Source organism: Triticum aestivum, chromosome 4B, assembly GCF_018294505.1.
Source record: "Triticum aestivum cultivar Chinese Spring chromosome 4B, IWGSC CS RefSeq v2.1, whole genome shotgun sequence".
NCBI lineage: Eukaryota > Viridiplantae > Streptophyta > Magnoliopsida > Poales > Poaceae > Triticum > Triticum aestivum.
The window spans coordinates 566,124,166-566,146,259 of record NC_057804.1 but is presented as its reverse complement, the minus strand read 5'-3'; the positions used below and the strand labels follow the sequence as shown (position 1 = coordinate 566,146,259).

Below are 22,094 nucleotides of genomic sequence, written 5' to 3'. Positions count from 1 at the left end.
CTTATAGAAATCTTTAAGATTCGGCCGCGGGAGGCACTTTTATGGAAATATTAATAAGATGCCCTCTGATTTTGAGAATAGTGTTAAAGAATTTATGAGTTTGCAAAAGAATTTCAACGCTTTGATTGAAGAAAAATTGCTTAAGATTGATGAGATGGCTAGGAACGTGGATAGAATTTCCCTTGATGTCGATCCTTTGAAACTTAGATCTATCCCACCTAAGCATGATATCAATGAGTCTCTTAAAGCCATGAGAATTTCCATTGATGATTGCAAAGAAAGAACCGCTAGGATGCGTGCTAAAAAGGATTGCTTTGTGAAAGCATGTTCTTCTAATTTTCATGATAATAATGATGAAGATCTAAAAGTGATTATTAAATCTTTGTTTTCCAATATGAATCTTGATAAAGATGGGACTGGAGATGAGTCAACTTTAGTTAAAAGGCATCCCAATGATTCGGAGTTTTTAGATCTAGATGCAAAAATTCATAAAAGCGGGATTGAAGAGGTCAAAACTTTACATAGCAATGAACCCACTATTTTGTATTTCAAGGGATTTAATTATGATAATTGCTCTTTAATAGATTGTATTTTCTTGTTGCAATCCGTGCTAAATTCTCCTCATGCTTATAATCAAAGTAAAGCTTTTACTAAACATATCGTTGATGCTTTGATGCAGTCTTATGAAGAAAAGCTTGAACTAGAAGTTTCTATCCCTAGAAAACTTTATGATGAGTGGGAACCTAATATTAAAATTAAGATTAAAGATTATGAATTCTATGCTTTGTGTGATTTGGGTGCTAGTGTTTCCACGATTCCAAAAATTTTGTGTGATGTGCTAGGTTTCCGTGAATTTGATGATTGTTCTTTAAATTTGCATCTTGCGGATTCCACCATTAAGAAACCTATGGGAAGAGTTAATGATGTTCTTATTGTTGCAAATAGGAATTATGTCCCCATAGATTTCATTGTTCTTGATATAGATTGCAATCCTACATGTCCCATTATTCTTGGTAGACCTTTCCATAGAACGATTGGTGCAATTATTGACATGAAAGAAGGAAATATTAGATTCCAATTTCCATTAAGGAAAGTCATGGAACACTTTCCTGGGAATAAAATTAAATTGCCTTATGAATCTATTATGAGAGCCACTTATGGATTGCATACCAAAGATGGCAATACCTAGATCTATTCTTGTTTTTATGCCTAGCAAGGGGCATTAAACGATAGCGCTTGTTGGGAGGCAACCCAATTTTATTTTTGTTCTTTGCTTTTTTCTACTATTTAGTAATAAATAATTCATCTTATTATGTTTACATGTGGTTTTATGTTTTAATTAGTGTTTGTGCCAAGTAGAACCTTTGGGAAGACTTAGGTGAAGTCTTTACGATCTTGCTGTAAAAAACAGAAACTTTTGCGCTCACGAGAATAGCTGTAATTATTTACTAGGGAGTGATTTTAGGTTGATTATTTTTTAATATGATTAATAGACAAATTTCTCACATCCAACAATTTATTTCATAATTTTTAAAGTTACAGAAGTATTCGAAAGTTACATATTGCTACAGACTATTCTGATTTTGACAGATTCTGTTTTTTGTGTGTTGTTTGCTTATTTTGATGAATCTATGAGTAGTATCGGGGGTATGAACCATAGAGAAGTTGTAGTACATTAGGTTTAACACCAATATAAATAAATAATGAGTTCATTACAGTACCTTAAAGTGGTGGTTTATTTTCTTATACTAACGGAGCTCATGAGATTTTCTGTTAAAGTTTTGTGTTGTGAAGTTTTCAAGTTTTTGGGTAACGATTTGATGGATTTTGGAATAAGTAGTGGCAAGAGCCTAAGCTTGGGGGATTCCCAAGGCACCCCAAGGTAATTCAAGGACAACCAAAATCCTAAGCTTGGGGATGCCCAGGAAGGCATCCCCTCTTTCGTCTTCATCTATCGGTAACTTTACTTGAGGTTATATTTCCATTCACCACATGATATGTGTTTTGCTTGGAGCATCTTGTATGATTTGAGTCTTTGATTTTTAGTTTACCACAATCATCCTTGCTGTACATACCTTTTGGGAGAGACACGCATGAATTGGAACTTATTAGAATATTCTATGTGCTTCACTCATATCTTTTGAGCTAGACAATATTGCTCTAGTGCTTCACTTATATCTTTTTAGAGCACGGTGGTGGTTTTATTTTATAGAATTATTGATCTCTCATGCTTCACTTATATTATTTTGAGAGTCTTTTAGAACATCATGGTAATTTGCTTCGGTTATAAAATTAGTCCTAATATGATGGGCATCCAAGATGGGTATAATAAAAACTTTCCTATAAAGTGCATTGAATACTATTAGAAGTTTGATGCTTGATAATTGTTTTGACATATGAGGATGGTGATATTAGAGACATGCTAGTTGAGTAATTGTGAATTTGAAGAATACTTGTGTTAAAGTTTGTGATTCCCGTAGCATAGATGTATGGTGAACCGTTATGTGATGAAGTTGGAGCACGATTTATTTATTGATTGCCTTCCTTATGTGTGGAGGTCGGGATCGCGCGATGGTTAACTCCTACCAACCCTTCCCCTAGGAGCATGTGTGTAGTACTTTGTTTTGATGACTTGTAGATTTTTGCAATAAGTATGTGAGTTCTTTATGACTAATGTTGAGTCCATGGATTATACACACTCTCGCCCTTCCATCATTGCTAGCCTCTCTAGTGCCGCGCAACTCTCGCCAGTACCATACACCCACCATATACCTTCCTCAAAACATCCACCATACCTACCTATTATGGCATTTCCATAGCCATTCTGATATATATTGCCATGCAACTTTCCACCGTTAAGTTTATTATGACACGCTCCATCATTGTCATATTGCCTTGCATGATCATGTGGTCGACATCGTATTTGTGGAAAAGCCACCATTCATAATTTTTCATACATGTCACTCTTTAATCATTGCACATCCCGGTACACCGCCGGAGGCATTCACATAGAGTCATATTTTGTTCTAAGTATCGAGTTCTAATTCTTGACTTGTAGGTAAATAAAAGTGTGATGATCTTCATTATTAGAGCATTGTCCCATGTGAGGAAAGGATGATGGAGACTATGATTCCCCCACAAGTTGGGATGAAACTCCGGACTAAACAAAAGAGGCCATAAAAAAGAGCAAAGGCCCAAATAAAAAATGAGAGAAAAAGAGAGAAGGGACAATGCTACTATCCTTTTAATACTCTTGTGCTTAAAAGTAGCACCATGATCTTCATGATAGAGAGTCTCCTATGTTTTCACTTTCATATACTAGTGGGAATTTTTCATTATTGAACTTGGCTTGTATATTCCAATGATGGGCATCCTCAAAAGTGCCCTAGGTCTTCATGAGCAAGCAAGTTGGATACACACCCACTTAGTTTCTTTTGTTGAGCTTTCATAAACTTATAGCTCTAGTGCATCCGTTGCATGGCAATACCTACTCACTCACATTGATATCTATTAATGGGCATCTTCATAGCCCGTTGATACGCCTAGTTGATGTGAGAATATCTTCTCCTTTTTGTCTTCTCCACAACTACCATTCTATTGCACCTATAGTGCTATGTCCATGGCTCACGCTCATGTATTGCATGAAGATTGAAAAAGTATGAAGCAATTGCTTGGCTGAAACCGGGGTTGTGCATGATTAAATACTTTGTGTGATGAAGATAGAGCATAGCCAGACTATATGATTTTGTAGGGATAACTTTCTTTGGCCATGTTATTTTGAGAAGACATGATAGTTTTGTTAGTATGCATGAAGTATTATTATTCTTTATGTCAATATTAAACTTTTGTCTTGAATCTTTTGGATCAGAACATTCATGCCATAATAAGGAAATTTACATTGATAAATATGTTAGGTAGCATTCCACATCAAAAATTCTGTTTTTATTATTTACCTACTCGAGAACGAGCAGGAATTAAGCTTGGGGATGCTTGATATGTCTCCAACGCATCTATAACTTTTGATTGTTCCATGCTATTATATTATCTGTTTTGGATGTTTAATGAGATTTAATATGCTCTTTTATATTATTTTTGGGAATAACCTATTAACCGGAGGCCCAGTGTCAGTTTCTGTTTTTTGCCTATTTTAGAGTTTTGCAGAAAAGGAATACCAAACGGAGTCCAAACGGAATGAAACCTCCGCGAGGATCTTTCTTGGACCAAAAGAAATCCAGAAGACTTGGAGTTGAACTCTGGGACTCCACGAGGAGGCCATGAGGCAGGAGGGTGCGCCCAGGGGGTAGGCGCGCCCCCCACCCTCGTGGGCCCCTCGTAGCTCCACCGACGTACTTCTTTCGCCTATATATACTCTTATACCCTAGAAACATCAGGGGAGCCATGAAACCACTTTTCCACCGCCGCAACCTTCTGTACCCGTGAGATCCCATCTTGGGGCCTTTTCCGGTGATCTGCCGGAGGGGGAATCGATCACGGAGGGCTTCTACATCAACACCATTGCCTCTCCGATGAAGCGTGAGTAGTTTACCATAGACCTTCGGGTCCATAGTTATTAGCTAGATAGCTTCTTCTCTCTCTTTGATTCTCAATACAAAGTTCTCCTCGATTTTCTTGGAGATCTATTCGATGTAATATTCTTTTGCGGTGTGTTTGTCGAGATCCAATGAATTGTGGATTTATGAACAAGATTATCTATGAATATTATTTGTTTCTTCTCTAAATTCTTATATGCATGATTTGATATCTTTGCAAGTCTCTTCGAATTATCGGTTTAGTTTAGCCTACTAGATTGATCTTTCTTGCAATGGGAGAAGTTCTTAGCTTTTGGTTCAATCTTGCGGTGTCCTTTCCCAGTGACAGTAGGGGCAGCAAGGCACGTATTTTATTTTTGCCATCAAGGATAAAAAGATGGGATTTATATCATATTGCTTGAGTTTATCCCTCTACATCATGTCATCTTGCTTAATGCGTTACTCCGTTCTTATGAACTTAATACTCTAGATGCATGCTGGATAGCGGTCAATGTGTGGAGTAATAGTAGTAGATGTAGAATCATTTCGGTCTACTTGACACGGACGTGATGCCTATATTCATGATCATTGCCTTAGATGTCTTCATAATATGCGCTTTTCTATCAATTGCTCGGCAGTAATTTGTTCACCCACCGTAATACATGCTATCTTGAGAGAAGCCACTAGTGAAACATATAGCCCCCGGGTCTCTTTCTTATTATATTACATCTCTTTTATTTATATCGCATCTCTTTTACTATTTTGCAATCTTTACTTTCCAATCTATAAAACAAAAATACCAAAAATATTTACTTTACTATCTCTATTAGATCTCACTTTTGCGAGTGACTGTGAAGGGATTGACAACCCCTTTATCATGTTGGTTGCAAGGTTCTTGATTGTTTGTGCAGGTACTAGGTGACTTGTGCGTCATCTCCTACTGGATTGATACCTTGGTTCTCAAAACTGAGGGAAATATTTATGCTACTTTGTTGCATCACCCTTTCCTCTTCAAGGGAAAAACTAACGCAAGCTCAAGAGGTAGCAAATACCTATCCCTCTGCTATTGGCTTCATGGTGTATGTTATGATATGTACAAGACCAGATGTCTCTTATGCACTAAGTGTTAGTAGGAGATACCAGTGTGATCAAGGAGTGGCTCACTGGACAACAGTTCAGAATATTCTTAAGTACCTCAGAAGAACAAAGGACATGCTCCTTGTTTATGGAGAAGATGAAGTACTCGTTGTAAATGGTTACACCGATACTAGCTTCATGACTGATATAGATGACTATAAATCTCAATCAGGTTGTGTTTTCACATTTAATGATGGTGCGGTTGTTTGGAAGAGTTTTAAATGAAACACTGTTGCAGATTCTACAACAAAAGTAGAGTATACTGCGGCTTCGGAAGCTTCAAAGAAGGCATTCTGGATCAAGAAGATTCTTGAAGAAGTTGGTACGGTCCCAGATGTGATGAATCCAATGGCTCTCTATTGTGATAATAGTGGAGTCATTGCTCAAGCAAAGGAACCAAGATCACACATGAAGACCAGACACATTGAACGCAAGTATCACATTATCCGACAATATGTTGATAAGGGCTATATGAAGATTCTCAAGATTCACACAGATTTGAATTTGTTAGGCCCGACAGCGAAGGCTTTATGACAAGCAAAGAATGAGCAACACCGGATAGCCATAGGTGTTAAACAAACTAGGTAAATTGGATTATTGACTCTAGGGCAAGTGAGGGACTATTGAAAATATGCCCTAGAGGTAATAATATTTGTATTATTATATTTCCAAATTCATAATTAAAGAGTTTATATTCTATGCTATAACTGCTATGATCATGTAGTATGTGATTCCGCGGAAAACTCATATGCATGTGTGGAATGATAAACGGTTAAATAAAAGGTTCCTAATCTTGCCTCTAGGACTAAATCAAGTATTGTTGGTGATCATGTTTTCCGGATCTTAGGATATCATTAAGTGTTAAATGATAGTCCTAAAACAACATTGAGATTATGACGTTGGAAGAACAATCATATCGAAGCGCCCCGATCTTGTCTGTTATGAATTGAGCTTATATCATTTGTAATCAATTGTAATAACACGGACTGTTAATGTGTGATTTTGCTCCTTAGACCATGAGAGTATCGTAGTCACTTCTTACCATACGGTGAACTTTGGGGTTGCTCATACTTCATCTGTAACACAGTGATCATAACGACAATTTATAGGCTCATCGGAAAGTTTGACAAGGGACTAGATATCTCGAGAGTGGGATTTGCTCGTTCGACAATGGATAGATATTCTTAGGGCCCTCTCGGTGTGACAGAATCCATTATAGTCTGACCAGACACAAGTGACTACGTCACGGGAATGCCGGAACATGATAACAAGAAAGAAGAACAAAACTAGTAACGAGGATAATGGTATAGTGAGCATGTCATGACTCAGAAGGATACTGATGCATCCCGGATTTTGTGAAGCATCGCAAAGCAAAATTAACATCACATGATAAGTAAAGGTTCACTCTAATATCATTCGTGTGATCATAGGGATCGATATGGACGTCCACAGTTCCGCTATCAGTCATTGAACGAAGGAGTTTCGTTCATGTCTATGAGTTACCGAACCTACGGGGTCACAAGTTTAATACAATCATGATCGGCTATGTGTTAGTAGGACGGGAGTGATGAGAGTATATTTGTGGAATTATTTCATTAATATTCGGACTAGTTCTGAGAAGATCCGGAAGCATTTCGGGGTCACCGGAAGGGTATCGGGGAGTATTGGGTAATATAAGGTATTATCGATAAATAATATATAGGTGAAAAATGTTTTGGGAGCTGTTAAATTATATATAAAAGGGTCTGAAAATATTTAGAACACTTTTATATTTAATTTAATATCAACGGGTCTAAAAAGACCAAGTGGTGGAAGGCAACTTGGGCCACTAAGGCCCAAGTGGGGGAGGCGCCCCCTTTGCCATGGAAGGAGGCTGAATTGGAGGGGAAGGAGGACTCCTCCTCCCCTCCCTTGGTCGGAGCCCCAAGCAGGTACTTTCCCTCCTTGGTGGCTGCCCTCTCCCTCCCCTCCAATCTATATATACTAGGGGGTTTTGCTCTTTGGAACACACAAGTTTTGTAGCCTCCTCTAGTTCTAGTTGGTCCTAGTTGACTAATTAGAGCTAAGTCTAGTTCCTCTAATCATCATAATTAGAAGCCCAATGTGGTTTTAATCTCCACCTCTAATTCTTCGGCGATAATTAGCTCTGGACGGTGAAGCGCTGCCGGATCGTGAAGGTTGCCCGCTTGCAACCAAGTAGAGAGGCTGTTGGGGATATGACCCCATGGTGTAACCCGCCCTAGAAGGGCCGGGTTAGGCTATTGGCGACTTAACAATGAAGCCTTAGACATGCCCAAGATACCAAGACATGGAGCTAGGGAGGCAACTTACGAAGTGGGCCGCATGGAGGCCCAAAGCCAGAAGACGGTGAGTGACCCGGAAGTGTAAGCCGCCCGATGGCGACTTGTCAAAGAAGGTAAGGCAACTTAGAGCCAGGATCGGTTACGAAGGATAACCCGACTCGGACTCTTGTAAGCCCAGGGCCTCGACATGTGTATATAAAAGCGAGTCCCTGCGGCGGGTAAACTTAAGTTACAATCAATCGATAGCTAGGTCAGGCAAATCCGCTCCCTTGTAATCGATACTCAAGCAATAATCAACGAGAGCAGGAATAGGCTTTTACCTCCACCGTGGGGGGTCGAACCTGGGTCAATTTGTGTCTTTCGTCCTGCTCAACCCCTTCAAGCTAGTCACTGTAGCGATAGCCTCGCACCTAAGTCCTTTCACTAGGGCATCTGCCGTGTTAACCCCACGATAGAGGCCGTGTTTTTGGCATTCAATTTGAGGGAATATCCGTGGGCGGTTTGCAGAATAGTTCATCGGCGGTTTGAGGGACTCCAAGTACGATCTACACCGACACGTTCTTCTTCTACTGCAACTCAGTGGCGGCAACGATCGTGATCTCAACCTGTTATGTGTCTTCATATTGATCTTGGGTGTGCATAGGCATGATTTTTTTGTTTTCTACTATGTTTACCAATAGACACATGACACAAGTTTAGGTGCAATTCACCAATTAGTTTGAGTAAGTCTTCTTTCCTACCGGTAACAAGCTTGAATGCTCATGATAGGTTTATGACTCGCATTGTCGCGTCATTTGTCCTAAATCCTCTAAAGTTCATCATTTTAAAGGTGTCGGTAATGGAGATCCGCAAGCACTAAGATTAGGTGAATGATGTCTACCAGAGCCTGCAAACACTACTACATATCCGAACAACGTCGACCGACCAATTTGTATCATCAGAGGTGAGTTTTCGACCAATCGGTGCCTTGGGGTCAGTGATAACTAATCTATCATAGACGGGGCACTCGGCCAGTCTATGATACCGCCAGCCTATTGCTCCCTCCGTTTCTAAATATAGGTCTTTCTAGAGATTTCAACAAGTGACTACATACGGAGAAAAATGAGTGAATCTACACTCTAAAATATGTCTACATATATCCGTATGTAGTAGTCCATTTGAAATCTCTACAAAGACTTATATTTAGGAATGGAGGGAGTATATTATAATATTTTATATCTGGATGCATTTGCCACCTTTTATTTCTTGGCTTTATTTATGTTGGTACCAGCAAGGCACCCAAATGAAATTGACACAAACATGTGAACAAAATACGAAGCCATACATCACAATACACATGTCACAACCAACATATATATGGAACATAAATACTTCTACCACACTACAAAGAGTATCCTAATCATCTAGCCTAGCCACTTAATAGGAAGGAGATGGCCAAGATAATTATCTGCATGGAACAGAAATTGGCATGAAAATCAACATAAGATATTCATCGATCTATTATTAGAAATCAAAAGCAAGCAAAATTTTAAGAAATAAATAATTATTTAACATTGTACTCGACTCTGATGTGTTCACCTTCTCCATAATACCGTCCTTCCAACTGCTCGCGAAAAAGACAGATAATTTCCCTTATCCTCTTCAACATCCTAACCCAAAAATCTCTACCGATCATGCATCCTTTAGGGGGTTTGGGTTGTGGTCCTCACACAAACTTCTAGTATGGTCCATTGTATCCAATGGGCAAACTTGAGACACAAGAGTTGACTCCTTTAGCCTCTCGTCCGAGGCTGGTGATCTTACATGGGTTCATGAACCCCCTTGTAAATTTCAGTTAGGGCGATGTATCTCAAGCTTTGCTATGGGAATCATGTGGGCCACTTCAAGAAGATTTGGCACTTGCTCCTCGCTGAATATCAAAGTTTTACTTCAGCAATTGGTTGCACAATGTTGGGCCCTTTCAACCATTAGGAACATATTTATCACCCGAATAGATATCAGGATAAATGTATGTTCAAAATGATTGTCCTTATGCAATAGTGGAAGGCAATGGTTTGTTGAAAGATTTTTTTAAGGTAGTTTATTAGCCCTCCTTGATTTTTGTCTTAATTTTAAATAATCAATAGTGAAATATATCTTGTAACTTCACCTGCCTTTTGCGTGTGTGACATCTAGGCCAACCACCTATTGTTGACATGTCATGCACCCAAAAGGCCACTGCCTTAACGCACCGAAGCTGAGTCCCCGCCAATGAGTATGTCACTGAATTATCATTTGAACACAAATCTAATGATATACTTCTTGAATACGAATCTAACAGAGACTGTAGTTGTTTAAAATTTCCCCGCCAATGAGTATGTCATTTGAAGATCATTTGAACACTCACACATTTATTGAGGACTAGGCTCGATGCGTAACCGAGATTAAAAGTCTTAGTACTCATGCTTAAAAGGCCGTATGCATCCCTAGTTGGTGCAGAGGCCGGGGAAGTGAAATTCTCCCCCAATTTTTAAGGCAAGGCTTCCCATCCTATAGTAGTTATCCTATATGTTTAAGACTCCCCTATGCTAGCGGCTAGGGTTTTATCTCCTCTGAGGCGATCTGATCGCCTCCGAGCCCTGCCTTCTTCGATCGACTCCGGTCTACGCCCATGTAGACTCTGACAGTCTTCCCCAACCATGGGTCGATGGCGGCCCCCTCGGATGGCAACTCTGCTACGAGCGGCGGCAACAAGGCGGCTGTAAAACCCGATCTGGAGAACTTCTTTGACCAGTTAGATCTTAACTATGAGGAATTTCAGGATGTAGAGATTGATGAGGATGATCCCGGGATTAATGAAATTGTTCGGTGGCTTGCCCTAGCTAGGGTTCATACCGACAAAAACTCCAGTCAATCTGGTTTCTACAAGGATATGAGGGTGGCCTGGAATCCAGCGCAGGGTGTGAGGTTTCGACCAGTTGGCCCTAATAGATTTGTCATCCAAGCTTCATGCTTGGGGGATTGTGAATGCATCATGATGCAAGGTCCATGGCTATTCCGCAACTGGGCGGTGCTTTTGTGCCCATATGATGGTTTCAGTAGGGACGAGGACATTGTGTTCATCCATATGCCAATTTAGCTTCAAATCCACAAGTTGTCGGATCCTTATTGCGAGAAGAATATTGTGGAGAAACTCTTGAAGGGTGCTGGAGAGATCATCGAGATGCATTTGAATGTCAATATCTGTGGTGATTATGTCAGGGTGAGGGTGAATCATGATACCTAATAGCCTCTTACAAAATTTGTAAGTATTGTCCGTGCGAAGGAACGACAAGTTTACCTAGTTCGCTATGAGAAGTTGGCTAGGTTTTGCAAAGTGTGCGGCCTTGTTGGCCATGAGCATAAAGAATGTGGGATGGGCATACATGACAAGAAGAAGCTGGAATACGGGGATTGGCTGTACACCGATGCTCCTAATCGGCCACGGCCAGAAGCTAATCCTTTCAAGGCAGCGGCCCCTCGCCCTTCGGGAGGAGCTAGAAGCCCAGTAGCCCTGGTTGATCCTGGACAAGAAAAGATCGACCCTGAGATTCTAGACACGGCTTCTAGCCCGGTGAAGCAACTTGGGGGCGAGATGGAGGTGGACAAGGAGGTGAGGAAGAGGTTAAACATGGATTTAGCTGGGGGTGGAATAGTCGTCGCCTCAGGTACACCGACACCCATGCTTGCTATCACTGATGGCGGCCATAGGGATTTGGGGGAGAATAACTCGCCCATGAGTAGCAGCTCAAGCAGCAAACATTTGAAGCTCTCAAAGGATACCTATATGAATGAGATATTGGAAGCCTCCTCCAAGGAGGATCGTCAGACGCAATGAATATAGTGTCATGGAACAACCGAGGGGACTGCCGGACAGCTCATGAGGTTTTGGCCCTCTCAAAAGCCAATAACCCCAAGCTAGTCTTTCTTTCCGAGACTAGACAAGATGCAAGGAAAGTTGAAAAACAGAGATGGAGACTTGGTCTAAAAGGATTCCATGGCGTGAGTAGTGATGGTAGAAGTGGTGGCTTGGCCTTGTTCTGGGATGAGTCTTTATCTGTAACAGTACTCGAAGCTTCCAATCATTTCATTGATGTTAGAATTATGGATGTGGGATCCGGTACGTCTTGGATAGGTACTTTTGTTTATGGAGAGCCTAGAGTGGAAAATAGACAGGGCATGTGGGATCACTTATGTCAACTCCGTGCTGTTTCACAAGAACCATGGTTTGTCTGTGGCGATTACAATGAGGCATTATGGCAGCATGAGCACGTCTCAATGACTTTGCTTCCGAGAATCAAATGTCGGCCTTCAGAGACTGCCTTTTGATGTGTGGGCTTGAGGATCTTGGTTTCTGTGGTTTACCATACACATACAATAATGGTCAGGATGGCTCCCGCAATGTCTAGGTCCGTCTGGATCGGGCGTGTGTGGATGAAGCTTGACGTGATATCTTCCCGTCCGTGAAGGTGTTGCATCTAGCAACCTCTTGTTCAGCTCATAGCCCCCTCTTGGTTAAGCTAGAGGGAGTACAAGTGCAGCAGCGTCGGGCCTCCGTTTCACGGTATGAAATTATGTGGGAATGTGACCTAGCACTCCCCGATGTTATTGCCGGCACATGGACAAGGCACCACCCTAATGGAAAGCTAAGCTCGGTTTCCACCTCCCTAAGTGAGGTGATGAAAGAACTAAAACAATGGAGTAGTGTGATATTTGGGAATGTTCTGAAAGAGATCGAGACACTTCTTACACAGCTCACCGAGCTTCAGTTGGCGGGTTCAGACCATGCACAAATTCGAAATAAAATGTATCAACTTGACGAGTTGTTGTACCGAGTAGAAATGCTATGGCTCCAACGCTCCCATATATCTTGGTTAAAGGAGGGGGGCGAAACACCAATTATTTGGACCGGTGGGCAGTCTGGCGTGCTCGTAGGAACCACATTCAATGTCTGTTGAAGGAGGACCGTTCGTGGTGTAATGTTCCACCTGACATGGAGAGGATGGCAAACTCGTATTTTAAGGAGATCTTTACTAAGGATCCAACACTCGCCTCGGGTGAGGTCCTTGACTGTATCGCGCTGCGAGTTACAGCGGCGATGAACGAGACTCTGTGCAAGCCTTATATAGAGGAGGAGGTCTCTAATGCCCTATTTCAGATTGGCCCCTTGAAGGCCCCGGGTTGTGATGGCTTTCCGACCCGGTTTTATCAGCGGAATTGGTTGGTTTTCAAGGAAGAAATCATTGTTGTAGTTCAGGATTTTTTTTATCACGGGGATTATGCCGGATGGTGTCAGTGACACGGCAATTGTGCTTATTCCAAAAGTTCCTAACCCAAAGGAGCTTAAGGATTTCTGCCCAATTAGCTTGTGTAATGTGGTGTATAAAATTGTTTCAAAATGTATGGTGAACAGGTTATGACCTTTCCTCACAGATCTTATATCTGAAAACCAGAGTGCTTTCATTCCAGGAAGGCTTATATCTGACAACTCTATCATTGCATTCGAATGTATTCACCATATTCAGTCAATCAAGAGTAACTCACCAGCTTTATGTGCCTACAATTTGAATTTATCAAAGGCCTATGATCGTGTTGATTGGGATTTCTTGGAGAGGGCACTGGTCAAATGGGGCTTCTCTCAGCATTGGATTTCTCGCATGATGGCTTGTGTTACTTCGGTGAAATATTCAGTAAAGTTTAATGGGAAATTGTTGGACCCCTTCTCCCCTTCCAGGGGGCTCTGTCAAGGTGATCCGTTATCCCCCTTTCTTTTCCTCTTCGTAGTTGTTGCCCTTTCGTCTTTGGTTAATAAGGCTATGCGGGAGGAAGGACTCAAAGGGGTGAAAATATGCAGAACTGCTCCTGAAATATCTCATCTTTTGTTTGTGGATGTTCACTCTTGTTTTTTCATGCGTCGGCACAACAAGCAGAATTCGTTAAAGGTTTGGTGTACACTTATGCGATGGCGACTGGCCAATTGATTAACCCGTCGAAGTGCTCCATCCTTTTCTCAGATAACTGCTTACAAAGTGTTATTCAAGAGGTAAATGGCATATTGGAGATTGCCCAGGGGGTTTTTTAGCCCAAATATTTGGGCCTCCCGGTCCTCGAAGGGAGAATTCATAAAGGTAATTTTGAAATAATCCAGGAGCGCTTAAGAAAGAAACTCATAGATTGGAGTGAGCAATACACTTCATCAGGTGTAAAGGAGATTTTTATCAAATCAGTTGCTTAGGATATTCCAGCTTATGGCATGAGTGTGTTTAAACTCCCAGCCTCAGTCTATGATGAGCTAACGCGTATGATACGTCAGTATTGGTGGATGAGTTCGGACAAGCTGAGACTGTCTAAATCCATGGGGGTATGGGTTTTAGGGATATGAGGGCCTTCAACCAAGTATTGTTGGCCAAATAGGCCTGGAGATTATTTGACACGCCGGACAGCTTATGTGCTCATTTACTGAAAGCAAAGTACTATCCCTCAGGTCACTTGCTTGATACGGTCTTCCCTGGCAATGGCTCCGCAGTTTGGAAGGGGATTTTTCATGGACTGGAGCTGTTGAAGAAGGGGGTTATATGGCACGTGGGTAATGGTACATCAATCCGTACATGGTGGGACCCTTGGATCCCGCGGCCCTGCTCCTTCCGGCCAATCTCTCCAAAGGGTTCACGTCGTTTTAACCAAGTATCAAATTTCTGGATGCCAATGGTGCATGGCAAGTGGACCGCTTGAGAGGAGCATTCTGGCAAATGGACGTTGATCAAATCCTAAGAATAAAAACCTCACCTCGACAGTGTGCTGATTTTCTATCTTGGTTCTCAGAGAAGTGTGGTATGCTTATGGTGAAAAGCGCTTACAAGCTAGCTACTCAAGAGCACCACATGATCTACGCTACAGGTGCGTCAAGAACAAACCCGGATGATAATCTTACATTGTGGAATCGTGTTTGGAAGTCAACAGCTCCTCAGAAAATGAAGATCGACGCTTGGAAGGTGGTGACTAGGACGCTAGCCACTCAACAATACAAGAGGATCAGGCACCTTTCTACACGCTCAACGTGCCCACTGTGCAGAGTGGAAGAGGAAAGCACATTTCATGCGTTGATCTCCTGCACGCACGCACGAATTCTTTGGGTAAATATGCGAAGGAGATGGCCACTCCCAGGTGATGATTGTCTCATTGATAATGGAAAGGAGTGGTTCTTGCACTTGCTCAACAAGTGCTCTGAAGAAGTTCGGGATATGCTCATCATGTTATCATGGCGGATTTGGCAGTTGCGCAACGAGATGGCCCATGGGAAGGACACCCCACCTGTACTCGCCACGGTCGAGTTCCTAGATAGTTACCTCAAGTCTATCAAGCTTGCTGGAAGGTATTCAGAAGAAGAAATTTTTAAGGAAAGATGTCCCCCTTGTCTTTCGACATGCCTTCAGAGAAGAAGCTGAATCCTACTGCCCTTGGTCGACCCCTGCATTGGGCACGATGGCCCTCTCGGTCGATGGCTCCTTTCAGGAGGCCGACGGGTCTGCGGCAGCTGGCATGGTCCTAATTGAGGAACAATGATGGGTCTATTATATTTGCAGCATATTGGTTCATATTTCACTGCAATGATCCGTTGAAAGCAGAACTGCATGCGATCATGCAAGGCATGGCGCTGGCGATCCAACACTCTAACCTCCCGGTGGTACTTCAATCGGATTCGTCACAGGCTTTGTCAAGTCTGTCAAATGAAGCCTTGGTTCGCTCGTCGTATGGTCAGTTAGTTCTTGAGATTAAGGATCTTTTTGGTAGTAGGAAGTTTTTTTCTCAGGTAATTAGTCGTACTCAAAATAGAGTTGCCGACCGGTTGGCCAATTATAGCCGGTCTGAGCGAGCTACTGCTGTGTGGCTCGGCTCGGTTCCATCTTGTATTGAGGACTTGTGGCCTCTTGACTGTAACTCTATGATCTTGCAATAAAACTCCCATTACCCTCCGTAAAAAAAAGAACACAAATATAATGATATACTCCCTCCGTAAACTAATATAAGAGCATTTAAAACACTAAAATAGTGATCTAAACGCTCTTATATTAGTTTACAGAGGGAGTACATCTTGAATATGAATCTAACGATGTACTTTTTGTGGCATGTAACCCAAAATTTTGAAGTCAAACAAAACGGGACGGAGATTGCAGTTGTTTAAAATTTCTCCCCCAAAAGAGTAGTAGTTGTTTAAAGTTTAGAAGAGGAGAAAACTCAACTTTTCCATTACGAAGTTGAGCTTAGTCATGCGTGCTGCTGAGCCGGTGTGGTCGACTGCTCAAGAGAGGATCGAAAGCCCACTTTGCTTCACAATCACAAAACCATTTCCAGTGGCCCACTTTGCTTCTCAAATCACAAAACCATTTCCAGTGGCCGCCCCTCCCCGCGCAACGCTCCGTCGTCTCCGTACACACTCGACGTACTCAAAAGAAGGCGCCGAAGCGACTAGAACCAGCTTGTCATCCAGAGCCATCACCTTCACCTCCGCCGATGCCTGCGTGCGTGCCGACCAGACGACGTGTATCGGCTACGTGGCCACCTCACCCGGACACCCGTCGCCGCGCCACCCGCCTCGCTCGCACCAACCCCTCCACGCGTCCGCCCACTCCCGCCCCATAAAACCCCGCGCCACAAAACCCAAACCCGATCACTCCTACTGATTCCTTCCCAATCCTCCATTCAGAGCGCGCAAATCACACAAGCAGCTGATCACACTAGGTTCTAGCTCGGGACGTTCCAATCAATGGCGTTGTCGAAGAGGCTCGCGGCGACGGCGCTGCTGGTGCTGCTCGCGCTGGCGGCGTCCGCGTCCGCCAAGACGACGCGGGAAGCAGCTGAGGCGGCCACGGCCAAGACGACGCCGGGCGGCGCGGAGGTGGCGCCGGGCAAGGAGGAAGAGTCGTGGACGGGGTGGGCCAAGGACAAGATCTCCGAGGGCCTCGGCCTCGACAAGATCTCCGAGGGGCTCAAGCTCAAGCACCACGCCGACGAGGAGGAGGCCGCGCGCAAGGCCGGGCACACCGTCAAGTCCGCCCGCGAGACCGTCCAGCACACCGCCTCCGGTACGTGCCCGTTGTGTGCTCACGCGCACGCCGCGGTGTCGAACTTCTCATTTCTTGGTGTTCGAGACACGAGTCTGACAGACTGACACTGATTTGTGTGTGCAGAGACGGGGAGGCAGGCGAGCAGCAAGGCTTCGGACGCCAAGGAGGCGGCGGAGCAGGCGGCGACCGGGGCGGCCAACAAGGCGGGGCAGGCCAAGGACAAGACGGCGGAGACGGTGAAGGGCACGGCCGGCCAGGCGTCCAAGAAGGCGGAGCAGGCTAAGCACAAGACTAAGGAGACCGCGGAGGCGGCCGCCAAGACGGGCGCCGAGACGCACGAGCGGTCGAAGCAGGGCAAGGCCAAGGTGGAGGAGACGGCCAAGGAGAAGGCCGGACAGGGGTACGAGACGCTGAAGCAAACAAAGGACGCGGCCGCCGAGAAGGCCGGCGCCGCCAAGGACACGGCTGCGGAGAAGGCAGCAGCAGCCAAGGACACCGCGGCGGAGAAAGCAGGCGGCGCCACGCAGACGGCAGCGCAGAAGGCAGCAGCAGCCAAGGACGCCGCCGCGGAGAAGGCCGGAGACGCCACGCAGACGGCCGCGGAGAAGGCAGCCGCAGCCAAGGATGCCGCCGGCGGCGCCACGCAGACGGCAGCGGAGAAGGCAGCGGCAGCGAAGGACGCCGCCGCGGAGAAGGCCGGGGCCGCCAAGCAGACAGCCGCGGAGAAGGCAGCAGCAGCCAAGGACGCCGCCGCCGGCGCCACGCAGACGGCCGCGGAGAAGGCAGCGGCAGCGAAGGACGCCGCCGCAGAGAAGGCCCGCGCCACGAAGGATGCGGCCTGGGAGAAGACGGAGTCTACCAAAGACGCCACATGGCAGGCGCAGGAGAAGCTGAAGCAATACAACGACGCCGCCTCGGAGAAGGCCGCGAACGTCAAGGACGCCGCCGCGGAGAAGGCTGCGGCCGCCAAGGACGCCGCGTGGAAGAACGCTGAGGCGGCCAAGGGCACTGTCGGGCAGAAGGCAGGGGCGGCCAAGGACGCCACGTTGGAGAAGACGGCGTCGGCTAAGGACGTCGCGTGGGGGACGGCGGAGGCGGCCAAGGACACGGCCTGGGAGACAGCGGAGGCGGCCAAGGGGAAGGCCAACCAGGGGTACGAGAAGGTAAAGGAGAAGGTCGGGGAGGTGAAGGACAAAGTGACCGGCGCGGCAGCCGACGGCAAGGCGAAGAAGCACCGCAAGGACGACGAGCTGTGAATGAGCACCATCGTTCCGCATTTCTTGCCATGGCTCTTCTTCCATGAATGTTTTCAGTGTTCGCGCTAGTTTTTCTTATGCTGTTTCTTTTTGTATAATAATGTGATCATCTGTAGAGAACCCTTCACGATCAAACAAGTTCCTTTTGAAAAAATTGTTAGTCCTGAATCTTTTTACAAATTTGGTACTTCTAAATTTTATTGTGCGCCTGAATCTTTTACTCAAAATTGGAGCTGTGACTGATGAACAACAGGACGACTAGTGCAGACGAGCATCTTCCCAAATCTAATTGGATAGAGCTGCATGTCGACGATGATAGTACATCTTATCTTACCTTCCTTTTCAAATCTAATTGAAAAAGGATTTGCATTTCCCCAATTCTTTCCCACATACGAACAGAGCGCGGGAACTGATTCAGACGAGGAGCGGAGCTTCCAGAGCGGCGGCGGCGGAAGCCCTGGCCCTGCGGTCGGCACGGGCAACGTCGTCGTCCTGCAGCCTGAGGGTGGAGGCGACGACGATGGCGAGCACGGCGAAGCAGGCCGGGATGAGCCCGGTGCCGTACCTGCTGACGGTGTTGAGCCCGCGGGCCTCGCCGCAGCTGGAGGCGACGTCGTAGGACTCGAGCACGAAGAGCGCGAGGCCGCAGGACATCTTGTCGAGGAAGCTGAGGGAGCCGTAGACGAAGGCGCAGCCGTTGAGGTCCTCGCCGACCAGCGCGCTCTCCAGCCCGATGGTGGTCACCATGACCAGCGCGTTGGCGGCGCCGATGACCACGGCCAGCGGGTACATGAGGTTGTGCATCTGGCTCGGGAGGAGGAACACCGCCGCGCCGGAGATCACCCACAGCGTCGCCCCGATCGTCAGCAGCGACTTGAGCCGCCGGCTGTTCCACCTCATCTCCTGGAGCACCACGGACACCAAGAAGCTGCAGCAGAATATGATGGCCGGAATCTGCAGAAACGCGTCCAAGATCAGACGTTTGAACCAAGAAGATCACAGTAATTCGTGGCGCCTGTGAGGCAACGCAGAAGCTGTAGCCGATGAACTGAAGAACTTACGGTGGCTTTGGAGTATTCGTTCATCTTCAGATCTCTGGTGACGTAGAACGCGATGAGAGACTGAAAACAGCAGAAAATATTCTTCACGATCCAAGTTCATCACCATGATACCGAAGCAAATCTTCGGTATTTCGAGAAATCAAATTCCACAAGAAATGATCTTCACTAAGAACATCTAGCCTAGTGCTAACCTGGGAGACGTTGGTGATCAATCTGGCAAGCATGTAGAGGAGAGCGACTTGGTAGTAGAGGGTCTTCTTGAACCAGTAGCTCCACGCGATCCGAGCCCGTTTCTTGCAGTTAGGCTCGCACTTCAGGCTGCAACACCACACAAGAAGACTTTTCTTTCAGAAAACACTGTTTATCTGTACATTCTGAACTGCAATTTTTTCTGTCCCAGCAACATACGTGGGCTCTTCTGTTCCAGCGTGGAACAGCACCAGGAAGCAGCACCCCACGAAGATGGACACGTACGCGATCCACTTGTACTGCGGGCGAAGATAAAATCACGGTGAATCGTTTGCTCACAAGCTACTGTTATATTAGAACTCAAAGCTGATTTGGACAAGGTTACCTGAACAACAATGTCTGCACATGTCTTTGCCTTCACTATTCCAAACACAGCCAACGCGATGCCATATAGACCAAGATTAGCCACCTGTAATTTGTCACACTCACTCGTGGTCAGCATCTTTTTGTCTCAAGGTCACGTTGTGACAGGTATATAATAGAGCTCATAGAGGAGGCAAGCATGTTGGCACGAGATGAAGCAGTGGCGTGAAGCAAAGAGGAAGTAAACCGGTCAAGAAAGATGGCCGTGCGTGCATGGTCGTAGGACTCACCATGGGGGAAGCGTTTCTGCAGCTGGCCAAGGCCACCCGGCTCGTGGGGTTGGATGTCATGCAGTTCACCATCGACCTGAAGGGAAGGATTGGGAACGCAACCGAATATCAGGGCTCAAAACACGGTGTCAGGTTGCAAAATGTTCATCAGTCAAAGTTTGAAGGAGGCAAAGCAAGGACGTCTGCTCACATGTGGGAGACCTGCGTGGCCGCCCACCCGATGTTGAAGACGGCGGCGAAGAAGCTGTAGCCGACGGTCCTGACGAGGTAGGAGTCGGTGCCGAGGATGGTGCAGAGCAGGCACCCGCCGAAGACCGAGGAGAAGGAGATGCCGACGAGGACCGACCCCCCGATGTGCCACAGCTTGAAACGCCCGAACCGGTCGATCTGCGGGATGATCAAACAACACACATTGTTCATGATTCTCACTCTCGAGCGGCAAGAACACGAAGTTTCGATCGAGTTAGATTGATTTTTAGTACCATCTCCCCGGCGACGATGGTCATCAGCCCATCCGCAACCTGGCCTGAGAGCATCACGATAGCTGCATCCCTGCAAGGCATGAACGATGAGGTCAGGTTCAGAAGATATTTGTGCTGATGAAAATGGCTGCACTGGTTACTACAGCATTACTAACCTTGGAGCGAGGCCGATCTCTTGCAGGAAGAGGAGGAGGTAGGTGAACCAGCAGGCGGAGGTGATGTCGTTGAGCATGTGGCCGACGCCGTAGGACAGCACGGGCCACCGCCCCAGCGGCTGGGCGACCTCCACCTCCGCCTCGCCGCACTTGCCATCAGCCATGGAGCAGCAGCACTAGTAGTACCACCGCCGGCTCGGTTCCGAACCTCTGCTATGAACCAAGATTCTGAATCACTCCTGCAAAAAACAAAGCCGAAACTGTGTCATCTACTGCAGCTGCTTGTTGCTCACAGACCAGACGAGACCAGGCATTTAAGGGCGCTGCAGTGGAAGTAGTACTAATTTTGGAAGGAATTCGTGTGACACGGAAGTTTCGGCGGGATTCAAGGGCATGAATTTGGGGAGTAAATAAATGTTGCTGCAATAATAAGGCAAGAAGTACATAGCGGTAACCGATATGACGACGATAAGGAAACTGGTTGGCAGCAGCGCGACACACACAATGAATGGACGATATACTACTACACAATCGGCCCCCCAATCCGTCCCTGAATCCCAGCAGCGAATCCGCGTCTTTCTAAGGGTCTCCGCGGAGGACGGATTAAAGACAGAAGAACCATGGCGGAGCCTTAAGGTTAAGGAGGGAAGAACAAGAGCGACCACGGGCACTTACCGGGCCCCTTGGACGTCGACCGGGAGAGAGAGAGAGAGAGGTGGAGGCGGTCGGCGAGGCGAATGCGCGGGGATGGTGGATGGCTTGGTCCGATGAGCGGGCAGGCGGTGATATTTATAGGACGTAGCTGGCGAGGCGAGGCGAGGCGAGGCGAGCGAGTGGGGGAAGGGAAGGGGGACCCCGACCCTGGGGAAGGAGGGCGACGGCGCGGTCGACGCCGTCAGTGCCGCCACAGGACAAAGACGATGCGATTTCTTTAGGTTTTTCCTCCGCCTTCCTTTTTTTTTACTGGAAACGGGCCGTACAGACTCCGGTCCGCCCTCCCCCGGACCGGCGTTTCGGCATTTTTTACCCCGGCCGGCTGCATGGTCAAGCAGTGCTAATTAATTCTTCTTTTTTCTTACATTTACAGTACAGTAGCAGCTGTGTCTTGTTTGGGGTTGTTCTTGGAGTCTTGGACTCTCTCGCGCGCTTGCTTCCTGACCCATGGCGCCAGTCGGACACAAGCAAAGTTTGCGTGCCTTTGGGACCGGTTGCCATTCATCAATGCAAAAGATTTTTTGTATCTACC

At 45.9% G+C, this 22,094-nt stretch overlaps 2 protein-coding genes across 2 annotated transcripts; one reads left to right on the top strand and one right to left on the bottom strand.

Moving 5' to 3' along the window:
* Positions 1–16,649: 16,649 nt before the first annotated feature.
* On the top strand, positions 16,650–18,495 carry LOC123093287 (embryonic protein DC-8). Its single transcript, XM_044515207.1, has 2 exons — positions 16,650–17,070; positions 17,176–18,495. The coding sequence occupies exons 1-2, from the start codon at positions 16,752–16,754 to the stop codon at positions 18,306–18,308; spliced, it is 1,452 nt and encodes a 483-aa protein (XP_044371142.1). The 5' UTR covers positions 16,650–16,751; the 3' UTR covers positions 18,309–18,495.
* Positions 18,479–21,729, bottom strand: LOC123093288 (major facilitator superfamily domain-containing protein 12). Its single transcript, XM_044515208.1, has 10 exons — positions 21,524–21,729; positions 20,849–21,087; positions 20,694–20,763; positions 20,402–20,598; positions 20,212–20,287; positions 19,944–20,027; positions 19,778–19,857; positions 19,561–19,687; positions 19,370–19,429; positions 18,479–19,262 (listed from the first exon to the last, which is right to left on the bottom strand). The coding sequence occupies exons 2-10, from the start codon at positions 21,010–21,012 to the stop codon at positions 18,723–18,725; spliced, it is 1,398 nt and encodes a 465-aa protein (XP_044371143.1). The 5' UTR covers positions 21,013–21,087; positions 21,524–21,729; the 3' UTR covers positions 18,479–18,722.
* Between the last annotated feature and the right edge of the window lie 365 nt (positions 21,730–22,094).